At 36.2% G+C, this 12,805-nt stretch overlaps 1 protein-coding gene across 1 annotated transcript in view; it reads right to left on the bottom strand.

Moving 5' to 3' along the window:
• The window catches only part of LOC149806167 (RYamide receptor-like), a 298,313-nt gene extending 285,807 nt beyond the window's left edge, over positions 1 to 12,506 (bottom strand). The window contains exon 1 of the mRNA XM_089951080.1: positions 11,386 to 12,506. Coding sequence (XP_089807206.1) covers positions 11,386 to 12,162 — 777 coding nt within the window. The 5' untranslated portion in view covers positions 12,163 to 12,506. The remainder of the gene's footprint in view (positions 1 to 11,385) is intronic.
• Positions 12,507 to 12,805: the final 299 nt, after the last annotated feature.

Below are 12,805 nucleotides of genomic sequence, written 5' to 3' on the forward strand. Positions count from 1 at the left end.
TATACAGGCATTGACCATCAGCCTCCAATAGCTGTATCTATGGAGAGCTAGATCCTATCGGCTAAGGGACCAACCAGTTAGTTTGGCAGAAGATTAGGGGGCACCTTAGACTGAATTTCTGTTAATAATCTGTGGTCTTAAACTAAGAACAAGAACGAAGCAACACCAACGAGTTTTGTAAAACTTAACAAATAATTTAATTCTCTAAGTTATAAAATGAATTTTTAAGAGGAACGTACAGTAATACGAATCCAAAATAAACCTCCAAGATCTATTAAAAATTCAAAAGAATAGGGTGTTAATAACGAATTGCGGGGCTCGAATGTGCTGATTTAACAATATCTTTGAATATAATGAAATACCAACAGTCATGACGTATCACAATGGCATTGTCCAGAGTGTCTTTGAATGAAATCACAATAATCCTGAAATGTTGATTTAGTCCAGACCGTCATATGACCACTATGTAATTCGAATACATACTTTTAATATATTATTTTCTCAAAATAAATCCAAACACAACATTAAATACATCTGCAGACTGTCATCAAAACAAGGGCTATACTAAGCTATAGGAATAATAATAATTTTCAAATTCGTTCTTTATACCCATCTCCTCGACTCTGTTACAACTCAAAGTCGCAAGTTACACATACGTGAGATGTTTCACACTACATCCCACTTGACATACGTCGCAATAATCATTCAACCATTCAGAATATTATCTCAAACTGTAAATATGCTTCTTTGGTACGGCCTTTCAATGTCAAAATCTATAACTCAAGCCTAAAGTAAACAACCTATATCTAAAAAAAGAATCTACAGTCATGGACCAAACGCGAAAAACACAATACAGACCTTTATAAACCGGACCTTTTTCAACTATTACCTCAAGTTAATTGATTCTTTTCAACTGATATAATTAACAGAATAAGTGTTTTGGAAACAAATTGAAACAATAATATTTTAAAGATATTTTAGTGCTCGAAATTTGTAGTATTTTGGGTAAATTATTCCAGCTCCCACGCCCCTTCTGAATATTAAATGAGCAGCCACGGAGATTACTGTGACAAGCGGAAAAATCGCAGAACCCAGGTAAACCAGCAAATTAATATTATTTCTTTTTTTCTTCAATTTTAGTCTCATAAGTCATGCTTGAGTCTTTAAATATATTTTTCATTAACCCCAGTAAAATTAGCCTCATTTCTTCAACGGTTGTAAAATGTTGTTCAATACTTGCATATCTGTAAGCTGGCAATATATGATATATACTTTGTCCATCTATGTTTTGGTTCTATCTGTCTTCCATGTCCATTTTGAAACTCCTTTAACGTATACACTTTGAGATGACCCCTTTAAAATGATTACACAAGAAATTATTTGCTTTATCCACTGTTGTCAAACTATATAAAAACTGATTTACTTCAAGGAGGGTAAAATACTGTGTATTAAAACTCTTTCATTACATGGATATTATTTTATTATAACATAAATTAATGTGAAAGCACAAACATCCAGTCATGCCATTTGCACCATTTTGATTTGTTCAAATGACCATGTTATGCGTCGACATGCCATGAATTTAGACCAGGAATGCCCAAAATAAGCCGAGGTTCGACCTTCTTAAACGCGTTTTCAGCTTCTTTTAATCGAATGCAAGCTTCATCTCCACATTTTCGACATTCTGAATCTAACAGGAAAATATAATTGAAAAACCCAAACAAAAATAAAAAATAGCAAGAATAAAATCCCCCCACCAAAAACAAAATACCCAAAGCAAAGTAAAAATTTCTGAAAATGTATGCAGTAGTGCTCCATTAAATTCACATCCATGCAGTACTACATCGCTACTTGTAGATAATAGTCCTCGAAGAACGGAATCGACCATAAAGTGTTCATAGCTATGCAGATTAAAGCATGTTAAGGCACTGAAAGCAGGAGTGCAATCTTGTCCTCAGTGTTTAATTTGCACGTTAACTTGCGGCGATTAACCCGAGACAAGCAATTACGGACCTATAATTCTGAGATAATGGCCGATTCATGTACCTAGTAATAAATAAAATCAGCCATATCACTGTACCGCCATGCCTCAAGAATGCATCCAAATGAATGGAACATTCCCAATTACCATCATATAGGGCCTAGACATCCCCTCGTACCCCACACGGCTTATCACTACAGGTGTAATCAACTGAATCGTATCGTTATTGTTTGACGCACACAAATAATTGCAAGGGTGAAAAAATATCAAGTAAAATAAAACGCATTTATGTTTCAAACCAGGTATTAAAATTAACGAAAGTTATATTATAAAAACATGATGTGTGTATGTATGTATGTATGTATGTATGTATGTCTGTCTGTTCTTATTTATGTATGTATGTATGTACGTACGTACGCACGCATGTATGAATGCATGTGTGTGTATGTATGTATGTATGTATGATTGACCGACTGACTGACTCATTTTATTTCCTCTTGAACAGAATGTATGTAATTATCCATGTATTATATGTATGTATTCTGTTACGACTCTACGTCTTAAACTAGGTAACGGAAAGAAGTGAAAGCAATTTTAGTAAAATCAACAAATAGTTTATTTTTCTAACGAAAAAAGTGAACATTTAAGATATTCTTACAGCATTGTGCATTAATCGCAAGTAATCCTAAACGTTCTATGCGAAAGTGCAGGATGTTCCGAATTAATTCCAATAGCCTTGAAAGTCCCGATGTAGTTATAGTCTTGAATGTCCGTATTTACCACAATACTTCAATCAAGAAATTGTGCCATTTGAAATAAGTGTTCTAAAATGAATTTTTCCACAGATGGTTATTAATACCGGCGAAATAGAGAGAATTATTCTAACTTCGACGGGCGTGTATTAATAACTGCGGTTATATAAATTGAGTCCTGATTGGTTAAGCCTACAAGAGGTGGGTGTTTCCCATACGAAGTTCCATTATTTAAGTATTATACGTCGCAAAATTTGTCAGTTCTAGTTTCTGCGGAAGGGAAGTCTTGAGCTGCGTGAGAATAAATAACACGTATGCTCTAGTTATATAAATTGTCGGAGTCATGGGATGTGGACCTATTTGAGAGACTGTGACGTAGAAGGGAGACTCGAAAAGTACAAGGGAAATAGCTTCATATATTCCCCCACACAGATATGGCCGGGAGAGAGAGAGAGAGAGAGGTACGACGACTCTAGCTTGACACCATCGTTGAATTTGGAGTGACCGGCATGCAACCAGGTTATGCAGGCATGCTAGGCAATTGATGATGAAATTTGTCCTACGGGTTTAAACAGAATGGTTCATTGAACGTTTTTTTTTTAAAATAAACTTGGTAATTATCACTGAGGAAAGTGTATCCTTCAAATATCATGTTCAATTTCAGTTTGTTTATATCATATATTAATTTGTTTTATCCTGTATAAAGGGGGCTCCTGCTTTATCTACACCTCTGTTCAGATCTCCATTTATGCTATCCATAAATTTCATATTTTATTTTGTTATTGACCGTGGTCAGTCATCATCTAGATAACGTTATCAAAACCACCATGTAATAGTGTGGTAATGGCTCTATGCTTTATGTCTGATGGACATGGTATATATCAGAGTGTAGTAATGACTCCATGCTTTATGTCTGATGGATACAATATATATCACACTGTGATAATGGCTCTATGATTTAAGTGTGATGGATACGGTATATAACACAGTGTGGTAATGGCTTTATGCATTAAGTGTGATGGATATGGTATATATCACAGTGTGATAATTGCTCTAAGATTCAAGTGTGATGGATATGGTATATAACACAGTGTGGTAATGGCTTTATGCTTTATGTCTGATGGATATGGTATATAACACAGTGTGGTAATGACTATATGCTTTATGTCTGATGGATACGATATATATCACAGTGTGATAATGGCTCTATGATTTAAGTGTGATGGATATGGTATATAATACAGTGTGGTAATGGCTTTATGCTTTATGTCTGATGGATATGGTATATATCACAGTGTAGTAATGGCTTTATGCTTTATGTCTGATGGATATGGTATATAACACAGTGTGGTACTGACTCTATGCTTTATGTCTGATGGATATGGTATATATCACAGTGTGATAATTTCTCTATGATTTAAGCGTGATGGATATGGTATATATCACAGTGTGGTAATTGCTCTATGCTTTATGTCTGAAGGATACTGTATATATCATAGTGTGGTAATGGCTCTATGCTTTATATCTGATGGATACTGTATATATCATAGTGTGGTAATGGCTCTATGCTTTATGTTTGATGGATATGGTACATACCATATTGTGGTAATGGATCCATGCTTTATGTATGATGGATATGGTTTATATCACACTGTGGTAATGGCTCTATGCTATAAGTGTGATGGATATGGTATATATCACAGTGTGGTAATGGCTCTGTGTCTGATGGATGTGGTATATGTCACAGTGTGGTAATGGCTCTATGCTTTATGTCTGATAGATATGGCATATATCACAGTGTGATAACGGCAGTGTGAAAATTATTTTCCCAGCTCCAACTGAGACATCGGCTGCTGTTGACATGGTTCCGACAACAATTCCGCTCTGTGTGCCTGTGATAGTTGCCGTGGTGGTGATTCCATTCGCACCCAGTCCCACAGTCGTCCTTCTGGCGAGTTCAAATATAGCATGAACAGCCATACATATATGCTTGTATTCCGCTTATAAAACAGCTCTCTTAGTTGTTGTTACCCCACTTCGATTATTTTCTCGCGTCACTGAGGGTATATCATTGTTCGTTTATTAATAGAGTAATCGCGAAGTACAGTCAGTCGAAAATTCTTGCTTTGATCAGGCAAAATACGCATGCCCACTTCTTACCAATGATTCCATTTTACTGGTGAAACTCAAAATTATTTGTAAAAACTCTGCTTGGGGAATATTTCAATCTCCGGCGATTGCGCGTTTTGGGTACCTGACACAACATTCACATAGATACAACCAACTATGCCATTAAATTATGTCTGTAACGATATTTCTCATCTTTGACCAAACACTGTTACACGAGCAAGTGCGTCCTTGTATTAAATTGACAGAAAATTTGTTTAAGGATTGCTGATCGAATGCACTTTGAAATATCTACTGAAACAAACACAAATATCTATGAATTTCATCTCAGTGGTGAAATAAAATTGCTGCTGATAGATCCGAATATTATATGCTTATTTGGCACGCGTCTGCTTCCACATAGCAGTCTGTTACTATTAAATTAGTGGCCCCCTTCAAAAAATTGTAAGGTGTTAATGCTAAACCCAATACATTGGAAAATATAAATATTCTATTTAGGTCAATGTCTAATGAAGCTCAAAGAAAACTTTTTTGGTTGCATTTTTGGTTAAGATTAGTAAGGATTAATAAAGATAAAAAGTAGAAATACTAGGAAAGAACGAGAATGATATGTTATTAACCTTCTTTGGTGTTTGTTGTTAAGATTATATTTCATTATTACCTATAAGTGATGGATTCTGACCACAGTGATGAGTTTCGAAATTTGCCACCGAGGTGAAACTGTCAGTATGCAACAGTTCAGCAACAAGATGCCCACATATTCGCACATCCAGCCGGGATTGTAACGGTAGTGTTGAATAGAATAGTGGTAGTGGCCTTTACCCGCACTGACCGGTGGCCTAGTGGTTAGAGCGTCTGCTTCGGATGCGGGAGGTCGTGGGTTCGATTCCCGGCCGAGTCATGCGAAAGACTTTTAAAAATGGTACTAACAGCTGCCTCGCTTGGTGCTCAGCATTAAGAGGTTAGTGTTAGGACTGGTCGGCTTGGTGTCAGGATAATGTGACTGGGTGGGACATCATGCTACATGTCTGCGGCTTGATGCCCCCCCCCCCCCCGTGCTAGACATCACTATAAACTGTAACACTGCAGACATCGTAGCGGAATGATTGAAACATTGTTAAAGCTACGTTAAAATTCCAAATCACACACACACGTACACACTTTAAACGCACTAGGTCAAAGAATCAACAGCTTCAACTGCTGGTTCAAGCCCGTCTGAGTTAAAACATCAAAAGCCCAATGATTTTCAGGTCCTGTTAATAAATTCAGTTAGCAACTCTGGTTTCTCCTTTGCGTGGGCTCATCGATTCAAGTACACAGTAAAAAAAGTTGACTGAGTTTGCTATAGCGAGTAAATCACGACTAGTTAATGGACTCGAGTAATGGAAATATTATTTTGCAGTTGCCCCACCTCAGACGTGTATAACTTTAATGTCACCAAGGCATTAATTTGTGAGGCTGCACTGCAGCTAAATAAGTTTTGCTTCAGTTAACCATAAGAAGCCATAAGCAGTTAATTGTGTCTGGGAAAGCCCCAATGTGACCATCTATCGTCTTGTATGGTGCTCTTTATTTTCGAATGCCTGCTTTGAAATAAAGACCAACTTTAACTTCATGATATGACATTATTATCTGAAAACGTAACAGGTCCAGAGGCGATGGTTTAAATGTATCAATTTTCTGTAAAATCATCAACGATTTGTTCAGCCGCTTGCGCACTCCATGTGAGAGAGGATCATATCACAGCATTTCTAACCGCTGTCGGGAGCAGCATCCACGTTTGCATTAAAGTACATGTCAACCACGAGCTGTCTGCATAAATCCAAGTGTTCTAATGAATAGTAATAAATCGGGCACAATGCAAGGAGATGCGATCAGAAATATGCAAATCCGTGTCAACGTTTTGTTACTGGTGCAGATACGATTATGTTATGCAGATGCGCATTGATTGTGAAGTTAAGCAAAATTATTTAGAGGTTTCGCGATGACAGTTTCACTGGAAAGAAACTTCAATCACTCCTAAATCATCCAGCATCTTCTTGCTACGGTTTTGGTCAATATCGAATCTCACATTGAATGCCACAAACAAATGTTTTGGTGAGGTATACAATGCCAACTGTGCCTGAATATGAGTTACCATATGTGAGTCTGGGGTATGTGTTTTTCCAGTCTTCATCAACGACAACAAACTGTCTTCTGTTGTCAGTGAAGGGATTATCACAGGCATCCACGATGTTACTATTGGCATCACAACTATACCAACAGCAGCACCGCCATCATGTCAACTATTATCGTTGGTGTTCCCCTTAACGAACTAACGGAACAGCGCCTTTGACCCAAAAAATAACCTTGCGGACATATGTACAAAGCTGGGAAAACATGAATGAGAAGAATCACACAGGAAGTCAACGAGTTGCATGAATTTGATGTCTACGCTATGCGAATCCATCCTCAAAGTTATGGTCGGTATTTGTATATCACGCTCACGCGCGGATTGTTTCAGTAGTCGTAACTTTAGCTCCAAAGAAATGGTATCTCAGCATATGAAGTATAGTCACAATCAATAATATAGCCTATACTAAAGAACTATAAGTTATGGTTCACATTCACGAACATGGTTGAGAAATTTGAAGATATAAGAATTCTGTATTGAAATATTCAAGTGCAAATCCTCATTTTTTCCAGATGAAATTAAACGAATCTTGTGACAAAAAACCAGAATACTATATCACTTGTCAGAGTCTAATCTTAACAAAATACAAACTTAATATATTTATGCTATATATCGTTGCCTTCATTACACGTGATATAGTTCAAAATAAAACCTTTTTTAATAAATCCGTATGTTGAAATTCTCAATTTAGTCTGTTTGTTGTGTGTACAAATCATGACAACAGTGTTTATTTTATATGGCAATGGATATAAGTGGATTGTTGAGAAAACATAATGTTACCTTACAAATGTCATGCACTATATAAGATAAGCTGATAATTTTGCAACAGATCAATTGTGATTTTCCTGACTCTTGTGTTTGCTTATTTGTTGATGTTTATCATTCTTGTTGATTTTTGTCGATGTTGCGTTCTAAGTCGTTATCAAGGTCATTAATTTGTTAGGACGTTTTTGTTCCTTTGACCATGGGTAAGTGTGTGCATGCCTTGTACTTGAGTTATATCGATCGGACAGGTTCTTTAAATCGCCACATCATTGATGGAAATGGTCTAGAGGAATTACGGTTTTATATTGCTCGGTAATGCAAAACTGCCCAACAATCGTAGATTACATCCAGCACTAAAGCTACACGTGACTAAAGTGGAAACTGTAGTCATCGTCATTTGGCAACCGAACGAGTGCATTCAGGGGAGGCGACCAGCAATAGTAAAAGTCAATTCAATCAAAAGGATCACATGGAGATACATTCGTTGAGAACAAGGTATCCATATTAAAATGGCTGCATTAGTGAATCATTCGTTATAAAGTCGACATCATGGATTTCAGGAAAAATTAAAAGTCGTTGATATGTTACACGCAAAATATCGCATGAATAATTTGCAAGCTTGATCTCAAGAATAAGATATCGGTAGTAACAATAATTGAACTACACGAGCTACGGTTGATTTAGAAAACGGATATCTCAGATAACTTTCGAATAATACGAAAGCTCATATATTAGACTCAAGGTCATCGTTGGAATCTTTTCGCTCTTGGGAACTTCCTCTCATGTGTTCGTTTACCGGTTAAGTAATTAATTAAGTTGACAATATCAGCTCAATAAGTATTACTACAGAAGTTGGTTCTGATTAAAAATAAAAATAAATACCAACGTTCGTCTCGCTGATTGAATTACATAACCTTTGGTTACATGATGAAGGACACTGACAGCCGTCCTACAGCTGGTTATGAAGATCGCATGATTAAATTTTTCTTATGTGAACGCTGCTTTTGAAAGGATAGTAAAACTGTCATTTTAGCGATTTAAACACAATTATACGATATTAGTACAAGGTTATCACTGAGTTAAAAACGTCATTCAATCAGAAAGTGTTCCCGCATATTCTTTGTAACGTACGTTTCGAACCTTTAGCTTTTTTCTCAAACAATACACACGTGGAGATGAATTCACAACATATGGTTATTTTATAGCTTTGTTTGGTATAAATGATTTACTTCCCAAAATATTGTATAACGCTGGATAACGTCGCAAAGCAACGCAATAACTTGGAGAGGACGTTAACAAAAAGTTATAAATAGTCCTTTACTAGTATTCATTTTGACAATGTTCATTTTACATTAAATTTGTAAATTTGTTCAAAAATAAAATATTACACACTCTGCAAACAGTTCATGACATACTGTATTGTTCATGTCGTTCCATTCATTAGATTTAAGTAAATATTCCTGTAACATCCTCTATATATGAGTACTGTATTCATCAACTGATTGGATAATCCATTTACTGTTGATCGAAATTCAATGTCCCAACACATTTTAAACTGATCTAAGCACGAAGAAACTTTAAATAATACCAGACAGTTTTTAAAAGATTATTTTGCCTTTAACAGACAGCCTAATATCTAGATACATAAATAATTGTTCCTGTAAAAAGCACAAGAATATTTGCTAAAAATCTATTCGACTGTAAAATAGAGTAAATTAGATTAATCTAGCTAACCATTGTACATATACTTATATACAGGCAATCATATATCTAGTTACGGGCAAACATTTAATTAGTTATGGGCCAATATATAATTAGTTACTGGCAAACATCTTTACAAAACTGAATGAAAGAAAGGTTTTAAATACTACGATCGAACGACCGATACACATCCTAAAGACTGTGATATCCTAAACCTTTAAGAATTCTTCCACGTAAGCTTAGATGCATTGATTTCAGATGCTGTGTGGGATTAATTTGACGTTAAAAATCAAGGTAAGCGTGCTAGCTAGACGTTGTGAAAATTGCGATCATTAGGGTTTCTAAAATACAATTCTGTTCTGGAATAGCGTCTATCTTCGACTGTAATGAGTTTGCACGCCCTCATTACGAATGCCCAATAACATTAGTTTCTAACAATATTTATGTTTCACATTGAACATGCAGCTGTTATATTGCAGTTTGGATCGAATATATCAAGTAATTATTTTGATATCAATCAAGCTCAGTTGGATTCATCAAGGGACAATTATCTATGCTTACTTTATGATGAGAACATAACTGAGATAAAACACTCAGGATACAAGAAAGAGGAAAACAACGAGTACAAAGACGACTGAGATTAAGGATGTCTTTAGATACACGTATGATTTCAACTAGCTACGATGCCGTAGCCTCAACTTGATTTGTTGTGGTTGAGGCTACGAACTGATGGAGCAACAAAAAAAAAATCATCACTCAAGTCAGAAAAAATAGTGTATAAATCTACTACGTAAGTATAGTCATATTGTTAAAGAAGTTTGGCTTATTTTGAATTTATTAAATCCTTACACCATAAAACAAATTGGCATGGTTACATTAACCTCATCGTGTCTGCCATGGCAGAAAACGCGAGACTCTCTCCGTGACCCCTTCTATAAGTAAGGATTGCCAGACCATATTTGGATATTCTAAGCTATGTTATTATCAATCAAGTGGCGAATAATGGCTTCTTGGTGGAATTTCAAGGCTGCCAATAAACCGTATTTACTTTTAATGCGCATAATTTCGGACTCAAACCGCGCCATATTTTTACTACGATTTGTTTACGTTTCCAAATAAAGCCTCAATATCCTTATATGGCACACAAACAAACGAGGCTGAGAACGGAAGTAATCATTATTTGAACTAATATGGCGGACGATCTAAACGAAAATATCGGATAAAAGAGGTCAAAGAGATTTTACAACTATTTCTAAAATGATTTGCGATACTTCCGGTATTAAATAAGAGGACTACTCAATTTATTGGATTATATGCAAGGAATATATTCAAATTGTTGATATTAGGCTAAAAGAGCGCCGGGTGTGAATCACACCCGGCTTGCTAAATTGACATGTATATGCTCATGTTAGTACCCCGTCCACACGGTAGGAGTAGGAGTACTAATGTTAGTACTAACTTTCAACAAGTATTGTCATGTACCCTGTCAAAGTAATCTACAAGGTCAAGATAAAATTAACGATATTTTTTGTAAACTTCTCAGTTGAAGATGAATAAAAAAATATTTGTGTCTTATTAAGATGCCAAAGGTATGCTCAGACTTGTATGCAGTCTTCAGAAAAAACATTTCGGACGATATTCTTTCTTCCTGACTAAGCTAGACAGTCAGTTCTGAAACACGAATCATTTCAGATCGCTGTTCACAAATACACTCAACGATGCTAAAATACATTTTGTTTTCAATTATCTAAGCAAAAAGGTAGTCTTTTAAAATTGTGGGTGCATCTCAGACGTCAAATCATTAGACGATTTTCATCAAATCATAACAAAATATCGAACTGTCTCATAAATAAAGGTGAATTCGACAATATGAGAGAGATATTTACCTTTCGTTTTGATCGAAGCTGATGCCTATCCCTGGCGTAATGTTGGTTTCCTGGTGAAGTCCTTTTCCACAGTATAATCCCGACAATAGAATACGTTACTGACAAAATGAGTAAAGGAATGATGTAAGTAATAACCAAAATGGATAAAGTATAGCCGATTCTTGCCTCTTTTGAATACCATATTTCTTGACATTCCACTTTTCCTACTGGTATGTCTACACCCTCCCCTACCTTGAATTGCACGGATCCTATCGCTATAGCACACGTCCAGATGATCACTATTACGTATTTTGAGCGTGTTTTTGTTAATCTGGACCTTAAAGGAAATGCCACCGCCATAAATCTATCTATTCCTATCGCCATGTTTGTGAAGACGCTTCCAACAACAGATAGAAGTTGCATAAATAAAACTATTGGACACATGGGCTTTGAAAATATCCAGTTCTTTAGCATAAGTGAAATAAAGGTAAAAGGCATACAAAACAGTGCCATTATCAAATCTGACACAGCAAGGTTGATCAAAAACGGACGCAAGTCTGTCCTTGAACGTCTTCCACGTACAAAGACTAAGACGACAAATACATTTCCAACGATGGAAAGAAGTGCTGTCAGTGAATATAACACAGTCAACCCTGCTTGGGACTCAGATGACAGGGCAAAAGAACTTGTAGAATTCGAATGTGTTCCATTTGTTTCAGAATCCACCTGTACGTCACAGCACACTGGGGTGAAGGACGAATTATTTCCTTTTTGTGACATGAAGGAACAAATGACCATCTTCCTGCGAAATCTTAAATTTATCAAACTTCACGCCATATTCCATACAGTTTTAATAAGGGCGCACACAACTTATGTTGCTCTGAGTTTCATTTCTGATATATGTACAAGACCCAGAACCAGTATTCAGTATTTCTTTATCCGACCATATGATAACCTAATGATCGGCGATTGAGTTTACTGCTAGAAGTTAGCGCTCGTGTTTTTTGTACAACTAGCCATTATTAGCAGCTGATCGCTGATAGAACTATGTAGTACATTCACTTCTTCCTCTCACATGAGAGACTGGGCCCACGCCTTGAATGAGCTACGCTTACTACTATTGATTAACTTCAGAGAGTTAGGAGGGCGGTCTTACAGAACGGCACGCGGCATACGCTCTGACAGATTGTCTTCCTGCATTGGAACCAACAGAACACGTTCACATGACTTAAATATCACTAACAGCCTATCCCCAAAGAAACATAAATATACATGCAGTTCTCATAACATATATATGCTTATTGAATTCTTTGCGTGGAGCATTTGTTCAACTCGTAATGAGCAAAGTAATTGACAGGTTTTTACCTGGAGGATCAAAGTGTTTGAGTTACCCTATTGCTTGTTTCATACAGAAATATACTTCAAAGCATGCACAAGTCTG

The sequence above is a fragment of the Sinohyriopsis cumingii genome, chromosome 2 (assembly GCF_028554795.1).
Source record: "Sinohyriopsis cumingii isolate HCF-2022 chromosome 2, ASM2855479v2, whole genome shotgun sequence".
Classification (NCBI taxonomy): Eukaryota; Metazoa; Mollusca; class Bivalvia; order Unionida; family Unionidae; genus Sinohyriopsis; species Sinohyriopsis cumingii.